The sequence below is a fragment of the Ptychodera flava genome, chromosome 19, assembly GCF_041260155.1.
Source record: "Ptychodera flava strain L36383 chromosome 19, AS_Pfla_20210202, whole genome shotgun sequence".
NCBI lineage: Eukaryota > Metazoa > Hemichordata > Enteropneusta > Ptychoderidae > Ptychodera > Ptychodera flava.
In genome coordinates this window covers 13241295-13260486 of record NC_091946.1, presented here as the reverse complement: position 1 = coordinate 13260486, position 19192 = coordinate 13241295, and the positions used below count along the sequence as shown (strand labels likewise).

General features: G+C 36.2%; 1 protein-coding gene across 2 annotated transcripts in view; it reads left to right on the top strand.

The window, feature by feature from the left end:
• The window catches only part of LOC139118631 (basic immunoglobulin-like variable motif-containing protein), a 63482-nt gene extending 44290 nt beyond the window's left edge, over nucleotides 1-19192 (top strand). For both annotated transcript variants that reach the window (XM_070682047.1, XM_070682048.1), the window contains exons 6-9: nucleotides 5410-5514; nucleotides 12014-12241; nucleotides 13500-13583; nucleotides 14347-19192. In XM_070682047.1, coding sequence (XP_070538148.1) covers nucleotides 5410-5514; nucleotides 12014-12241; nucleotides 13500-13583; nucleotides 14347-14695 — 766 coding nt within the window. In that variant the 3' untranslated portion in view covers nucleotides 14696-19192. The remainder of the gene's footprint in view (nucleotides 1-5409; nucleotides 5515-12013; nucleotides 12242-13499; nucleotides 13584-14346) is intronic.

Genomic DNA, 19192 nt, shown 5'->3' with positions numbered 1-19192 from the left:
GCTTGATCCCTTGACATGTATAACCATGCATTTTGAAAGTCCTGATTTTGCTCAGTTTTAGAAGAGACATGTCATCAAAACTTTCATGATGTTTTCATCTTATAGATTTACACACACTCATATGTGGCAAAATGTCGGTGTGACGCCATTACATCACTTTCATACATGACTTTTGGGCTAGTGTACAGCGTCTCATAAGCTACTATCCAATTGGGTTGCTGAATCTTACCGTTATAATTGAATAATACAAATAGACTCCCTAAGTTATTGTGAAAAGTGACAATCGACCAATCAGATATAAGCTTCCGAGCACGAGCACCCTGCACATCAGCAGGGACTTTTGAGAGATGTTCTGAAATCAAAGTTAATCCCAGTTTTTGAAAAACCAATCATATATGGTAGTGATGTACAAACAGACAGAATCTGATATAGAATAGGTTAAGCCAGTGTTTGAGGAAGAATGGAGACTTTACTTGAAGTCATTTGATATCAGTGATCATAATGCCTATACCGTTGAGTAGTTGTACCGAAATACAAAGAAGTACGCTACGAGGTACTTGCATGATAACACTGAATTGGTTGTCTGTTCCAAACTTTCATCACAATGTGACTTTATCAGCTGTGATTACTGAATGCATTCAGCACTATCTGTTCAAATCTCACAGGACACAGAAGGGACTCTGGGAAATCAAGTGCTCTGCTCTATTGACGAACCCTGTGACTTGTTGCATTGAATATCACCGTGCCGGGCAATGAAAAAAGAAATATATAAATTAATTACTCGTAACAGTAATTGTACATGAGGTGAGGATGTTTAATAACAAGACACTGGAAAGGAATAAAGAATATTGCAAATTGGGGCAAAGTGCCATGAATAATTCACCAGCTATCATGAACCAAGTCTAGGATCTTTACATCATTTGGTACTGCAGTTTTGGGTACCAGAGAATGAATTGATCCTAGACTATTTGAAAAAACATTCCAGTGAATGCAATAGTAATTACAGATATTGAGTTCACAGCAGAATAAGGGATTGATTTCAAAAGGTGACATGACAGAATGTAAGTTTCTACATAAAAATGATTTATATCATACAGCACTGCTATTCACTGATATATTGAGCACTTTCCGTCCCCGACAAGACCCCTGTGTCTTTGGTGTTTGAGACAAGTTGGGGTTCTGGGTATTAAAGAGAATATGAACAAGTTTCCTGTTCTGTGTAAGCGCAGTAGTCAAAATTATAGAATAAATCACTCATTGTTACAAGGAGAATAAAAATGATTTTGGTTGAACAGTGGATGGTGTCAGATAATCGGTTCAGAATCTGTAGGAAGGAATTAATTACATGTAAGTTAATCTCTTTCTTCATCCTTTTTCGCAATGCTAGTGATTGCATTACCATTGTATTTCATTGACAAAAGCCACTAATTAAGAACAGAAAATCGGAATTTTAAAAGATGTGGATTTCATATATAGTAGAACAGACTTTCAGACATTTGAAAAAATGTAATGGTTTCTGAAGACACAAGTGAAAAGAGTAAAAATTTGTACTCAAACCACCGTTACTTTACTATGTGATACTATTAAATTTAAGTCAAAGTTTCTGCATCTACTCCTATTTTCTAGAAGTTTTGGTTGTGACATTATTTTTTTTGTTTTGTTTGATATTTCAAGATACATTTCCCAAATTATGTTTCAAATACCACCGTGGTATAGTATGGTAGAAATTTCCATCTTGAAATGTGTGCTCTCTGTAGTTATGCCATTATGTGGTGGGAAATGAAGACGCGGTTATAAAGTTAGCAAATCACCATACGTCATGTTGAGAGTTAAGTGGAAATACACAAAAAGAATTTGCACAGTTGCGCAAGACTATACAATAGGCGACTGTCGTGATTGATTTGTGGACGAAACACTAAGAGCAGATCCGGTTTAAATCTGCGGAAGTTATTCACAGTCAAAAAAGCAGGATATTGTGATTGAAGTCATTTGCTAAAATATGAGCGAGTTGGAATAGATGGAGGATTTACTCATAAATGGTTCCTTGCCCAGAGGGCAGACTCTCCAGAGATTACTGACAAATTGCTCTCTGTAATTGAAAATGGCGATTAGAATATAAATACGGTATGTTTGAAACTTTGGAAGAGGGGAATTCTTTTATCTGTATCATGGACTACCTTTTTCATATTTCTCTTTTCAAAATTGCTACTGAAAGTTTATCATTGATTATCACTTTAAATTTTGTGGAATACATGCTTTTCGTCTCTCGTCGTTTTTCCTCACTGTACTCATGATTGATTTTCCAGATATTGTTTCCGGATATCATGCGATAATTTTACCAATCCGTCTTCAGCCGAAAAGCAGTTCAAACCTGAACCCAATACTGCTTCTCTCATGCTGGTAGACATATGATGGAAAATTTTATAAATTATGATAGCATGTAGATTTACTTTTTAATAAATGAGCAGTCATGCACCTAGTTAGATGTCTGGCACTTCGTCTCTCACACAGAAAAGTAGAATATATCCTGGGGAATATCTGTGAAGAGAATTTTAATCACAGGGAGTGTAAAATCTTAACCCTTTCACCCCCAGTTCCCTGTGTACAGGTCCAACTTTACCATAGAAAACAATGGATTTGGGACAAACCATGGCGGTGAAAGGGTTAAATTTAGCCAGATGGTGAGAGCTTGTGTTCATTTCAATATCAGAGAAAAAAATGGTAGAACATGTACACAGATACACTGCTGAAAATATTAGTTCTTTTAAATGGTACCAGCAGTGGGATTCTGTGCTTAGATTTAAATTCCCATGTGAGATAAATTCTTTTCCGAATTAAGAAACTGATCAAATTCCATTGATAGAATGATTTGTATTACTAGATTTTTCCATGTTAGTGCCAATGCTTTGGCAAATGCCCAGCCAAAATTTGGAATGAAGTTTCCTGCGGAGGCAATATTTAGGCAAGTTCCCATCCCAATTTTCCACAATCACAACTGGGATGAGAAATTTCTGTTCAATTTCTGTAAGTGCTTTGCTGTAGTTTTGTACAAGTTTAATGGATTTAACTTGGTTATTATGTCCTTTAAGATGTTTAAATGAGAAGCTTCATCATCGTGATGACTGTCCGCAAAAGTATTTGCAGTCCATATTTTTCCTTTTCTTGAATTGATTGTAAGATGAGAACTGGCTTTCCTTCACAGGTACTCAACTCATACTGTGCATGTATGGCTCTGATATCGCAATAGCATTTGTAATAGAAGTGATTCACATTTATGTTTAAAAGATTGTTTTTTCCATGCTTTACCAAAGGAAATATAAAGGAAATAAAATAAAAATAGGAAGTAAGGCAGTGCGTCAGTATCAATAGGCGAAGACCACAGGTCATTCGCATATCAGTAGCAAGCCACTTATGATCACTTTTGAATATGTCTCAGTGGGTTTGCTGTGCAAACACCCACCTTTATTTCTGAAGAAAATTACATGATCTGAATCCTGGAGAAATGCAGCAGTGTATGGCACATAGTTCATTTACTGGTTCACGCTTTTGTACTCATCAGATGCTTGGATAAATGTTATAGTCTAGTGTTATGCTGACTTGTCTTAAATTCACTCAATGTAACAATTACTTATAAAAAACCTAGACCAAACCTTGCTACAAAGGTTGTTTCCCAAGTGCCTAATGTGGAATTCAATATTGAAAAAATCTGTAGATTGTTATAAACGGTGAAGACCGTATTCAATATAGACCATCAGAAATGCTTTTTGGGTAGATATGAAAAGTGCCATCTTTGAAATAGTATAGGCAAAAATAGAAATAGTGTAAAGAAAAGGATTGTCTTACCAGTGGAGCAAATTACCATATGTAAAAGTGAAAATATAATTTGAAAGTGAGAAATTTTTCTTACATCGTCCTCTAGATGATTTTGAATGGATCCTTCCATGCAAACTGTGATCCACTGAATTTAAAAATCAGAAAAAAAATAGGGCTTCATGTTACTTTGTTCAGTGACGTAATTCAATATGGCTGCCAGGAATTAATTGTAATTATTGGAATTGCTTTATTAGTGACAAGGAAAGTCCTTATAAATTAGATATTTAATATTAATTGATTTGTTTTGAAGGGCAGTAGCCAGCAATGTATGATTACTTTGATATGTTTAGCATCACTTTCAACAACAAGGAGCTTATCAGATAGGTGGATTGTCTGTCATCCATCTGTCGTCCGTCAACAATCGCTTGTCAACTGTCAATTGTCAACATTCATTTTCTTCATAGAAACCACTAGTTCCATTACTTTGAAATTCAGTATGCAGCTCCCTTGGGTGACCTTAGTCAGTGTTGTTCAAATTTTGGCAGAATTTGCATATTTTTGGAACGGAATCATCTCTGAAAAAACTCGTCAGATTGCTTTGAAAATTTGTATGTAGGTTGCTAGGGGTGACCATAGTCAGGTTTGTTGAAATCATGGTGGAATTTGCATAATTTGCATGTACAGGGCAATTTTTGGTGCTTTTGGTCAAAAACTCTTCTTCGAAACCGCTTGTCCAATTGCTTTGAAACTTCTTATTGAGGTTTCATGTGTTGACTTCAGTAAGGTTTAAATCATGCTGGAATTTCATATTTGTATTTTAGGGTACTCTTTTGTATTTTTGGTTAAAAAAATCTCTGAAACCACCTGTCTGATTGGTTTGAAATGTTGGTTTAATATGCAGGTTGCATAAATTTTTATGATGTGCTTAACCTATCTTTTGTGCAGTGTTAGCCTACCTGACTCAAACAGATTTATTTCAAATGTAGGACCAGGGCACTGCACTTTGAAGAAGAAATAAACCCTTGTCTCCAATAGCTTATGCAAAGTTGCTATCTTGTCTTGACCTGTGTTTTAATCACAGTTTGTTTCTTAATCCAGTGACTTCAGGCAAGTTTCAACTTATGGTAAAACACATCTAATTTCTTTTTTCAAATGTAAAGCTGCCAGAGAGGTAGAGTCTACCCACATTCACATGTGTAAACCGTGCATGGGTTTTAAATTATGGCTTCTGAACCTGTGATATATTATGCAGAAGAGGCTATGTGCTTTACAGTGACTTCTCACATAAATTTTACATTGCACTGCATATACTTCAATTTCTGCGCTTCTTCCTTCTCTAGGATTTCAATTTTTTTTATCTTTTCAGAGAGTCTGCCCTATTTGTACAGTCTTGATATAGCGTGTTGTTGCTAAGACCTTACAGTACAGAACTGCTAATAGTATTACCATTGATGCTGAGGGCAGTGAGGGCCAAATTGCGTGGATGGGGGAGGGGGGTACAGCTCAGGCAACCCTTATTCAGATACGATATCAGTAAAGTTACATGCATATGTACTTTTAATGTCATTTCTTTCTCTTTTTTTTCTGTCCTCAAAGCTTACAACCAATTACCCAAGAAGAAGCACTCACTGTGTTGGGTTTCAAGCCACCGTTTGGGGAAATCAGATTCGGCCCCTTCACAGGAAACGCAACACTGATGAGGTAAGACGCCAATCGAGCCCATATCGTAAACCTTTAATCTTGCCTCCAAACCATGTCATATATTATACTGGGTAAAATCATTGCTTTAGATGTGTACATGTTGACTTTAGCACCGATAAACAGGTCAGGTATTTTTTACTGTCGCCATTTCCCTATAGCCCTATAGTATAAACAGGTCCACAATCACCTTTGATAATGAGTTTGGGTCAAACCATGGCGGTAAAAGGGTTAAAAGAAGTTCTGGGCATCATCATGTTTGCCTCAGTCTTCAAGGTTTGGATCAAAGTGAACAAAGAAAGGGTAATCTGAACTGTTGAATTCACTTTTCAAGATTTGTAGTCAAACAAACAATTCCTGCAACTTGCGTAATATTTTTAGTAGTTTTATTGCAGAAACCAAGTATCTGAAGCCTTTGAAATGCAATTCATTGTGTATAGTATACACCATTAGGGTAGACAGGTTGATTCTGGTCTGACTGAAATTACATCGTCAACACTGACATGTGATGACACATAGACAGGCTGTATTTAAGAGAAGGCATGAATCTATATTTTACATCAAAGAACAAATGCAGTGAACGGTATATCAAATGTTACAGCTAGTTGAGAGTCAGTAGGTGTGGCAGCTTACGGAGATTCAACATTTTTGAACACCTTGCTAACGTGTATATACACCCTAGGATAGTGTTTTCAAATTTTTTCAGAATGCAAGATCTATCAGTATAAGGCGAAAACATTTCTGCTATAAAAAATAAGCCATAACTGTGATATATCGTATTCAATCTTGTATTATTTATGGTTTGGTGGCTCAGGTTAGGTCTTAGTTCGAACATTGACAGATTGTAGACACAATCAGTTTGAAAGGTCATGGGAATTCTGCCCAAGGAAATCATAAATTTTTAGCCAACTGCTGCGGGACAAGTCATCTCAAATAACAATATTTCTTGTCATGTGATGGAAAATGGTCTCTCGGCAAGCCGAGTAGAATGTGGTTGTCGATAAAAGGGGTCAATTTCAGATAACATTAAAATCGTTATCTGGTTTTTGACATCAATATTACAAATGGAAAAGAGAAGTAGACTGCAGTCTATCAAAAGATATTCCATATTGAAATCTTTAACAAATGGGAAATTTCAAGAGTGTGCTTTTTCTCTCATGTTCAGGAGCTGTGAATGTGCCTCAAAAATGAACTACGTATTTTTTTTGCGCAAATGTTCCTCAGAGAAACTTTCAACCAATCTCTTTCAAAATCAAGAATAAAAATCAGGGGACACTGTACAAATCTTGGAACTAGAGAAACAAAATTACTCAACATTTACCAATATTTGGAATTCAAAATGGCTGCCATTCCTGTGTTTAATCTCCCGGGAAGAATTAAATTTTTCAATTTTTGCACAACTTAGAAAGTGAAACTTTAATTACTCCAAAAGCTTCAAAATGAGCCCTGACAAGCAGCAGAATGAAAATATTTTTGAAAAATTTGCAAAATCCAAATATCCGTTCCGGAGGCACATTCTCTTGTGAAACACATGCATAGCAAACAAAACCCATTTATTGTTTAGGGATAGAGAGGGGTTTTAGCTTTACTTGATTATCAGTTCACAAAACTGTAATGCAATGGAAACTATGGATACGTGCAATGCTCAATTACCCTTCAGATTTTGTGTTTAACCTTTTTTTTTGGTTCAAAAATCATCAGTACTTTATACTTCCAATATTTTTTTTATGATCAATTCTTTCACATGCACTTGAATGATAATGAAGCTATCAGTGTTATGATGCAGCTTTGAGAATAAAACAGAGAAATCAATATCCCAAAAAATCACTATCATTTTGAAAAATGGTTTCTTGATTTCAGCGCCAACCTTCCCACCAGACGGATAAATAATGTTACAGGCAAGGAACAAATAAACAGTGAAACAGACAAGAAACTTCATTTCTGCTTCAATTTGATTATCCTTTGTCGAGCTGTTTAATGTACTTCACTGGAAATTGACTTGAAATTTAGCCGGCAGTAACTCTGATCGCAACAAATCCCAGTAGGTCACAAAACCCTCAAGAAGCAAAATCAGACATTGAAAATTTTGCTTTATCAATTTTACCATCCCTGTAACAATATCGCCCGGGGTTAGATTGATACTCACAAGGCATCTCTGAGGGCATCAAATGCATTTTATAATGAAGAAAGAATTGAGATGCTGCCAGGCTACGCTAATATCCACTCAGTAATTTGCCGACTTAGAGTAAATTGCTGAATTGTTGTCCTATTTCCATACATAAAATCAACTTTGTTAAAAGCTCAGTTGGTTTTGGCCAATGGCATGCCTTAATTTACTGGCAGTATGTATGTACTGTAGTCCTAGTATCGTTTTGTGTAGTTCATGGCCAGGATATTTCAATTATTCTTTGCTCAAGGAAAATTTAACCTGCTCACCCCATTTCCCTGTAAACAGGTCCACATTTACCATTGGTTTGGGTGAAACCATGTGGTTAAAGGGTTAAACTTTTGAATATGCGATGCCGGCTGGCTGGCAGCAATGGCTAGCTGCTTCACAGAATGTGGTTATATGCAAAGCTAGTTCCATGAACTGAAACAGGTTAATGAATCTGTCAAAAGTGAGAAAAATTACATGCATGATAGTGAGAAAGGTTTAACCAGTGGAGCTTACAACAAATGCAAATATGTTGAACAATTAAATTGCCCGTGTCCAGTGTGAACAGCCAAGTTCACACAGTGGATCAACAACCACAGGAGTGTCAATGCTGAAATGATGTAAAAATATTGTCATGGTGAGCGACATTTCTTGTTGTACAACTTGGCATTAGTATAAATACAAAGATAACAATGTGATTTCACTAAAAGTCAAGCGGTACCAAATTCCATGTGTGGGTTTGTCCAAGTTAGTAAAGGCAGTGGAATCAGAGAGATATAAAATGTATTAAACTGATGATGTTTTAAAAAGCATATTAAAGAGTGTTAAGTTTGCCTTTCGCTTCAGAATAAGAGGGGAAAAAAATCGCCCCCAGTTGCAAAAGTCTAATTCAGTATTTCTTTAGTATACAAAAACATGATGCAGTTTCTGATCAGACCTCCCAAGTTGTAGACCAGCAGGAAATAATAAGAGTTTGAGACTTAAAAGAGTGTCCTGGAGTAGCATGTTCTACCAGCCCTGCCACCACCATGGTTTGGCCCATTCCTATTGTCTGCTATGGCAAAGTTGGACTTCTACACTGGGAAATGGGATGAATGGGTTAAGAACTGCCAGTATGAAATAACTATTGAGGAAGTGAAATATTCAGCTGTTGATCTTACGTGCAAGCCTGAAAGCACCAATGAAAACCCTTTGAGCGGCAAAGTAAGTTTTTGCCGCCTTCATAAAATATACCCCAGTCATTTTTTTCAGATTTTTGCCAAAATTTTGATAAGAAACTGTAGTCAATGAAATGTGATGGCCATTTGGTCCAAAATTATTGAAAAAATTACAGAAAAATTCATAAAAATTTGTAAAATGTTGCACAAAAGTTTTTATGGGAAAAATTACAGCACTCAAAGGGTGATTATGTCCCTGATAAAACCCATTCACACAAACCAATTATCCAACATTAGTGTCTTTGACATAGTATGATGTAAAAATTGTTTCAGAGCTTAATTTCTTTCATTTGTAGTTGTGAACCCATTTATGCCCAACCCTTAACAGTCCTAAGGTGTATCTTTAATGGACTCTTTCTGAATTCGCTTTGTTCAACTTTAGGCTGTTGAAACCAGCTGTGCTCAGTCGGTTGTAGCATTTGTAGAATTGATTGACTGATCAGCATCAAAGCCAATCTCCAGTAGCATTATCAACACTCTGCTGAGACCTTTTGATTTGTCTTTAATAAAAATGACAAAAAGATGTGTGACTTTATTTTCAAAATGCCAGGGTGTCAGCTGTCAGTGTAGGGAAGGCGTGTAGATGAAGATACAGTGAATGCTTCATGTTGAAAAGTCCCTAATTGGACAAATATTTCTCTACCAAACCATGTCATACAGTCACTGGTCTGTCTCTGGCAGTCCCATAATTCTTCTACCGGTACACTAGACCCAAATTGTAAAATTATGACCGTGTTGAGAAAATCAGCATCAAAGCTGAATTATTGTTCGTTACTTGAAGGTTATTTATGACTTCGATGATGTCACATGTAGGCCTCCCTAAATCACTGTTCTCAGATCTGTGTTTTTTTTCCGAAATATGTTGAAGTTCATTCGAATACTGTCTGCTGGCAGCATGCATTACCAGAAATTACCCATAAGTCCCTCTGACTTGTAAAATAGCAGATTGTCTTTCCATTCGCTGTTTTGTTGTTAATTTTAATGTGAAGTTCAAACGTAAAAATGATCTTTTCACAGGACAAGAGTGCTAGGGGTATGTTGATATATACATAGGATCAAAACATCAAAATTGCAACTACATGGCCATAAAAATCAAGCTTAATGAATACAACAAATGCCATACTTTGGAAATCAAGGCAAATAAAAGCTGACTAAGGTGGTCATAGTATATTGTACTTTGATGTGTTTATAGCTACTTTTGTCATGTTCTTTGAAAAAAAAATCAATATTCTGCTGCGTAGTAAACCAGATGTGACTATAGTTGCCCTATTTTCCTGTATTACCAGTACTCTTTGAGTCTTGCTGCATTTGAAAATTTCACAAAATTGCCATCTCCTCTCTCAATCAACAATTTTCCAAAAGGGTTCAAAATGGGAGATGAAATAAATATGCCGTGTTGAAAAGTATGTTTTTAGAATTCACTGAACAAGTCCAGTAGTATCTCTAGACATGAGAGACATACCTAAAATCATTCTTAAATCTCTGATGGTACAAATTAGGTTGAATCATGGGATAGCTGTGGTTTTTGAAAAGACATGAATGGCAAATACAGTGCTTACAGAATGTTCCATGTATCTAGTCTGTCATTGTAACAACAGCTTGTGTAAACTTCAAAATGAGTTTGGGCCCCCCCCCCCAGCTGATTTTTAATACTGTCTGGTATTTGTTTATCGAAACCTTTTGGAGTCTGCTGCTGACGGGCGGGATTTGAAACAAACTTTTGATTCAGTTTCATAAAGTATATAACCTACAGCTGTGATCGGGCAAGTTATTTTTGTACATCATTGTCAAATCATGCAGTGAAATTTTCCCAACTACACTGAGATGATCATGGCATTTCTGATACTGCCAATATATGTCTCAGAATTTTGAGAAACGCTGTTCTTCTCTTTTTTATAACCATATCAGTTTTCTCCTCGGGGCCATTAAAAGATAGGGTTGATCCAAAAAATCATTGTCTTTAACTAATGCTTTTATTTTCATGAAAATTTCTAGGGAGAATAACTGTACATCCACCTTTCCTCTCAAAAAAGAGAGAACTTATAATCTCTTCAGAACTCTGTACTCACGATTTCTCTCACAGATAAAACACTGCTTTTGTATTACAAGGGACTTGATTTCACAGCCTGTATTAATTCCATCGATTTAAAAGGTCTGAAAATCTAGGATGGGCATTGATCCATTTGCTATCTGCTTAGAAAGGACAAGTTGTCCATGGTTGTCCATGGTTTCTTTCATTCCAGACAAAAGATACCGTGCCATATCATTTTAGCAAAAAAAATCTCACTATCTCTGAATCGTCTAAAAAGACCAATAAATGGTTATTAATTGATAAAGAATAATGGAATGATGTGGAAAGGAAATTGCAAATACATGAATGAGATACTGCAGCTATATCAGTTTCAGCTATTATAGAGAGTGCTCAGATGATAGTCACGGGAGACTGAAAACGAAATCTCTCCTGACAAACATGCTTTTCATGACCATTGACCATTGAGGGCGCTGTCATGAGGTGCACATCAAAGCTTTGAAATGAAAAGTTCTTCAAAATACAAAGAATATTGATATTGTAAAATTCAGATGACAATAGAGGGCGCCATTGAAAGGTGTGTATCAATGATGTAATCATAATATCTTCCACAGAGTGTTACATATCAAAATGTCTCATTCAAATGGTAAAATACATAAATACGGTACAATATTCAAAATGAGTGAACCATGTAAATTTTCAGCACTTTGCTACGTCAGAAAAACTGATTCTAGGGTTGCGGTTACAGCCAACAAAGCCCTTTAACATGAGAGAAGAATCAATGAGGTATAAACAATATATGAAATGGTAGGGATTCTTACCATATTGAAAATTCATATCTCAAGCTAATGTCAGGTTTTGTGATCTACTATGAAGGATTTATCCAACTTGTTTTGGGAGGCCATTTTTGTTTTTTTGTGCAACAAAATATGATCAGAATTCTATAACTTGCATGGATATCTTGTCTTACATTTGCTATGCTATGTCACATTCCTCACATAGACTTTACAACAGCATTGCCTGCGAATAGATTTCATTCTTCCTGACAGATTTTCAGCTCTTCATTGGATAATAACTCCATGTACACCCTGATCATTTCAGATGGTTTACTCAACTGAATGAATTTTACAAAGTACGAGGACGTTCCTACTACCTGTACAAACCCCACGGCAAAGGGCGCACCATGGGCAGGACATCCGAGGAAGCACTGAGGCTTCTCAAAGCTGGACTGAGAGACCCCAACATCACCTATATTTATCACTGTCAGAATCACTACTTTTGTCCTATCGGATTTGAAAGTGTGCCAACAAAGGCCATAGATGCATACAGGTATGTGATTTTTCAGTTATTTAATTTACACCACTTGCTCACCTTCTTCACTCCCATTTCCCTTTAATGTGGTACATGCTCCGAAATTTGAAGACTCAAACTTTCATTTGCAAATAATTTTAAATCAATCCATTTTAAAATCAAGAATAAAAATCGAGGGTCCCCGTGCAAAATTTGGTGCTAGAGAAATAAATTACACGATATTCATTGACACTTGAAATTCAAAATGGCCGCCATCCCCTTTTAACTCTTTGGGGAAAAATTAAATTTTCAAATTTCGAAAACTAAGCCAGTGAAATGTTTATTTACTTCATGATCTTCAAAATGGACTCCCACCAGTAGCAGACGAAAGAATATTAAAAATTTGAGAGTCTGAATATCTGACCCAAGGTGTATTCTACCATTGTAGGTCCAATTAAAAAAGTGAGAACAATAAATTTTACTGCCGATAAGTTGTCAAGGACCAGCAGATTTGCTAGGTGAAGAATCTGAGTTTCGTTGTCAGCTTGAACTTGTAGAGTGCCCTGGCTATTTAGCCTGTCATTAAAGGTCCAAAGATCTGTGAAAAATATTTTCTCTAGCCAAGTGGTGTTCCCTTGGCTAGGTACCCACTCTCAAAACATCCCTTAGCTGAACAGGCCTGCATGTACAAATCTAGTGTGATTGATAAGTGCCGTCATGCTGTTGTGAATGACCTATTAGTAGCCAATCACGTAACTCTTCAGTGTTGACGACATTTGTAAGGTTCACAAGCCCGGGTTTATGAGTGACCTTGAGGAATGTATGGCTAACCTTTTGCACCAAGGTTTTTTACTTATAGTCCAAGGAAGTCAGTGAACTCAACATTACATGGTGGCAATGCCTCTATAACATGCACAACTGCAAGTGAAGGATGCAATCCCATTGTGTTGCCAAACTCACAATCATCAGCTTGAGCTTCACAGTATGACACTAGTAACAAAGTGTAGCAAGACTTCCTATGCCCCCACATAGCTGGAAATCTTTTGGAAGGCGTTTAGAATTAGGGTTAGGGTTAGTGTTAGGGTTAGCATACTTAAAAGTGTTGTATATCCTTAATACCTAAGAGGGGAAAAAAAAGCCGTTGAGGGGCACTACGCTACTCTTTCCCAAACTGCTAACTTGGAACCTGTAGGGTGTTTGCACAGGGATGGCAATTGAACAAATAAAATTATAACATCACTTTGCAGATGAATATTGATATATGCTGATAATATATTTGTTTGTTGTTGTGTTTCAGTGAGAATTTAGCTGATGATGAAGTTGAAAGTTGGATACTTATTGGAGACACAAGCAGACGACATCCTGGTATACAGTGTGTCAGGTTAGTAACACTGAATAGCTGTACACTTTATGTTTGGAAGTGAAAATGCAATTTTTCATCGGAAATAGTGCCATCAAGTTAGTCCAAGAAAGACAAATGGACACTTACTAACAATAGTGGGAAGTCAAGAGATGTCTGTTCAGAGAGTCATCTAATACAGCATCTTTATAGAAAGAATTTGTTTTGTGCTCTTGTGAGGGCGCCATTGCACAATCAGTCATCGGTTTCAATTGGGTTGTTAAGATTTTTATCATCATCCAGCTTCAACTTGAGTTGTTTGCATGTATACATGTGTTAAAAGTATTTTTAGGGCTCAAAGCTATTGTACTCATAATTGTTCTTTGGGAACAATGATGGCGACTTAAGGGGAGGATTTTCTGACAAGGACACATACATTGTACTTACTTTTTAATGTAAACTGTGCCTAGGGGACAGATATTCTAATCTATCACTTGTGGGACTCATTTAAAAGCTCTTAGAGTAATAAAAACTTTCACTGATTGAATATTTCAAAAATCGAAAAGTTCTATTTTTCTCCATAAGGAACACAGGGATTGCAGCCATTTTGAATATCAAATATCGGTAAATGTTACACTGTAGGTAATTTGTTTCTCTTGTAGCAAACTTTTCACGGTGACCCCTGATTTTTATTCTTTACTCAGGAGAAAGGTTGAAAGTATCGTTTAGGAAAGTATAGCAAAAGTTTAAGTCTTTTACTTTTTAGGCATGTACTACCTTAACGGTAATTCTTTTTATATTTCAGATGGGAAGATATTGTCAAAGATCTCAATCTGCAGAGTCCAGACTATGTGAACATCAGAAAGGTTCATCTGGGCCAACAGAAAAGGAAGACGAAAAAAGTTGGCGGAAATTTACACTGCATCATGGCGTACCAGAAGAGTTTTTACCAAGGCGTCAGATCATCAGATGCAAACAAGTCCGGTGACATGAAAGATGACGAGGAGAATGCCCTGTCTGGTGTTAGGGACACGGATAGCTATGGTGCTCCACAGTTCACTGATTTATGTGAGTACGGACTCGAGGAAGAAGTTGTGGTTGACATCGCAGATGCGGATAGCAGCGCCGAGGAATCGATAAGTAGTGACGATTGAACGATACACAGCAGGGAAACTAGATATAATACGGTTCTTGTGAAAATTCCGTGAGTTCGATTCTGCTCCATATTATGACAGACCAACCACACTAGGCATTGAACAAGGTACCACACTGTGTGGTAAATATTATCGGCAAGATGGCATGTACACAGAATTCAGAGATGTATATAGTAAATTAAGATTACTTTGCAGACATGACTTGCCTGAGAGATGAACTGTTTTTTCTGTGAGAGACAATTCTCTGTGTTTGCACTGTGTTATGTGTAAAGCTATATGAAGGATGTTTGATTCTTGTACAGAGTTAAGCTTTTTATGCACGGTTGTGTTTTTTTCTTCTCAACAAATTTGAAATTATAATTATTTTAAAAGCTGATGATTTCAAATGAATAGTGTGGATGCTTGAACTATTATTTTTTCTTTGAAACATAATAATTTACATGTATTTTGTTTTGATTGTTCACACAAACTTTCTCTTATAATGTGAAGCAGTGTGTTTTCTTGTAAATGTGGTAGTCTAGTGTGTGAAGAGATGAACCACCGGGAGAGAAACAAGAGTAATTTTATTCTGTGCCAGTGTGTTTTAAATCTATATGGTGCCAAAGAATGCTTGCACCTTGTAAAAAGTTTCTGTGTTTTTTGTCATTTGTTCAGAAACAATAACTGTCTGAAATGTGCCTTTTATATTCATAAATATGCAGATTTATAGTTTTACATAGTATTGGGTGTTTTTATATTGTTGTTACGGGACTGCTGCACAAGTTAAAATGGGATAACTTGTTACACTAAGAGAAGATTAACCAATTAATAATTCATTGTGATGATTACTCTCAAATCACTATTTTTGTGGAAAATTTTGATGGCGCGGGTTTCATGCATAAATTTTTAAGGAGAATTCTCACTTGTCGTAAATGTGCGATGGTCCAGCAACGGAAGACCAGAAAAGTATCTTAAAACTTTGAGAGTCTGAATATCTGTCCCTGAGGTGCAGTCTACATTTAGTGTTATGCTGTATTCTCTGGAGACAGATTTCTAAATCATGCAATATCAAACATATCATACATCTATTGACTTGCTTTTACCGTCTAAATCTTGGACAGCCCTGGCAGAGTGACCACAAATGTCAGTCATAGGTTGCAACCGTCTCCTCTGGTTATGCCAATTTTATAGCACTTACATTTGTGGCCATACTAGTATATGTAATTTACCAGTGAACCATGTTGCCCATTCTTTACAGATTGTCCCTCAGATTTTCTGGGTGAAGCAGTGGATTATAACAACTAAAACAAAATGATGTTTTCGATTGACATTATTCAGTTTACGAAGAAGTTTGTCAATGATTCAACACTGAGAAAAATTTTAATATGAAAGAATTTGGAGGGGTTTTCTTGTCGTTTTGAGAGAAAAATCAAAATTTTGGGAAAAGTAAATGCCTGCTATCGTGAGAAATATTTTTGGGCTCCTTTCATTTCATATGTACATGACAATTGGAGCTTTTCTTATAGATGGTAAATTCTGTATCTGTATTAGTCTATATGTATGTCTACACCTATGTGTATACATTTTGTACCAGTAAGTATGTATGTATGTATGGTTGGGTTGCTCTCATATTTATTTTGTAGTAGTTACCCTAGGTAACAGAGAATTTGAAAGTTTAGTGAATTTTTTCTGATTTTTTTCCTTTTCTGTGAAAAAATATTTTATCAAAAATTGTTCCCCAATTGATTTGAACTTTGATTTTTGGGTCACTACACTACAAAAACCTTCAAATGTTGAGGTTCCTAAGAAATTGAGTGACTTCTGCTGGCCTTAAAAGACATCTTGTCGATTGACCTTCAGTTGAAAGCGGTATGAGAAGAACTTTGTCGATTATTCAACAGTGAGGAAAATTGTAATGTGAAAGCATTTGCAGCAGATTTCTTGCCTATTTTTGAGAGAAAAATCAAAATTTTTGGAAAAGTAAATGCCTGCTATTCTGAGGAATGTTTTGTGGCTCCTTTGGTGTCATACTTACATGATGATTGGAGCTTTTCCCATAAATGGTAAATTCTGTATCTGTAGGTATGTCTGCACGTATGTGTAAATGTTTGTACCAGTATGTATGTATTATGTATGGTTGGGTTGCGCTCATATTTATTTTGTAGTAGTTACCCCAGATAACAGAGAATTTGAAGTTTTATCAAAAATTGTTCCCAAATTGATTTGAATTTTGATTTTTGGGTCACTACACTACAAAAACCGTCAAATGTTGAGGTTCCTAAGAAATTGAGTGACTTCTGCTGGCCTTACAAGACATCTTGTATCTTACATCCATAGTTCTTTCAAAACCTCCAATTGTTTCTTCACAGTGCACCCATTGTACCGTACAAGCCCCTTTCGTCCATAAAATATCTTGTCCAGTATCTACTGTTGTTTGAACTGTACAGTTTTAGGGTTGAAACAACAGCTAGATATGAAAATATCCAGCATCAATTGATGACCCCCTACCTCTTGAGAGAATATTTTTTCTTTGCAACCTGGTTTTCCTAAAGAACATAATTTTTTGCCGGCAAAAAATCTCAATTGGAACGTTAGAGTGCAATGTTCAATCTCTACAAACACAGCAAAATACTTACTATGATTAGCACAACCCATAATCTTACTTTGCTCTTGTCAGTATAAATGGACCGTGTACCTTAGCTGTCCTCTGCAGAAACTCTTTCACTTCTAGATTTTGCACAAACTCTTTTTGTCCCACCATAGCATAGTGGGATCTGGAATGTGAAATCTTGTGACAGTGTTACCTTATTGAATATATGCCAAGATTCTACCATGAGGGTCAGATGAGGATCAGGAGATGAGGGTCAGATGAAGGTCAAGGGGTGAAGGTCAGGTGATGGTCACTGAGAGATGTCCTCGAATGAACTTTGTCAGTATCCAGGGTAGCATTTCACAGTGTTCCAAACAATTATGTATAGTTATGGTCCTAAGATTTCTTGCAGTATCTCAAAGTATGTGTTTTATCATCTATTGAATCATATCTGCGTAGCTGGTTCTAGGGACCAGCTTATCTGCAGTAAATGACAGGACATTGCCCTCATTTTATGATAAGTGATCTGTCACACTGACAACACACATATAAAATATGTTAGGATTTCCATTTTGGACAAAGTGGATGCAGGTTTTGCATGGGGACACTGTGTGAGGGAGATCAATATGTACAATTTGTCTTGGTTTGATGAATTAGATTGTGTATAATGATCCCTTACAAATTGTCCCATCTGAATGAAGGAAAGCTAATAGGTGTATCTGTTTTTAAAAATGGAAGTGTTTAACCACTTTTTAAAGAAGAGACATTACAAGTGTCTTTTGATTTAATTCTGTGTATCAAGCACAGTTTGTTCTTGTCCCAAAAAATTCTCAAGGGCCAAGTTACACTGAAAAGTTTGCCCCTTGAGGGCGCTCTCCATGTTCCCCAAAGGAGAGGGCCCTCGGGCAGTGAATATTTCAGTGAAATCTGTGGCATGCAGCTTGGGATGGCATACATGAATGCAGCCAGGTTGGTTACATACACTACTGAATAGAGCTGTTTGCAAATTATGTTACTGTTCTCTCATTAATATGCAAAAATAAATTATTGTTTAGATTTATTTTTTTTTAATTACTCATGCAAGAACGACAAAATATAACTCGATAGGTGACTGGCAATGTAACAATGAACACTATAGATGGCTCAGACAAGAACCTGCTACAACAATCAAGCATACAACACTGACAAAATATGTCAGAATTTCTAGCAGAAGTATCAGATGTTGCGTGCATGCAGCTGTAGTAACAAACCTACAACCATTTAATTGGGACATGATGCAATTCCATACAATAGCAGTGCATGTTGTGTTAATGATGGAAAGCTGTTAAGTCAACATTTCAGAAAGATTTTACTCTTGAGTTGAAAAAGAATTCCGCACACAGTTTGCAGAAAAATAGTTTCTTAGGACACTGCTGAAAAACATCTACACATTCTGCTAGAACAAGAACACCTACTTGATACACTGTAACAGTGAAATGCTATCATGAGATGCAGTCATTGTGACATGAATGTCTACTTTTCAATCTTGACTTTTTTATCAGCTGTTCTTTTTTCTGCTAATGAGACTGTTTGTGATGTCCTGGTATGTCTATGCAAATTAAACACAAAGTACAGATTTGTTAAGTTCAAGACTTTATGATTATTATGTTACTGACATTAAAATGTGTGCGAATAAAATTTTACAGTCAAATTTGAACGCAATATTTTTCATATCTGTCCACTGAAAAAAAGAAGCAGCACAGAATATGTATTTTCTCAAACGTGATTAGATATTCTCTGCACATGCTACCGGCTTCTTTGGAAATTATTTTCCTGTACAGTAGAATAGAATTCTGGAATCTTATTGTTGATCTACCACCGTCACATGCTGGTTATGTATATTTTTACTGATCTATCAATAAACATGAGATGTTGATGATTAAAATTGA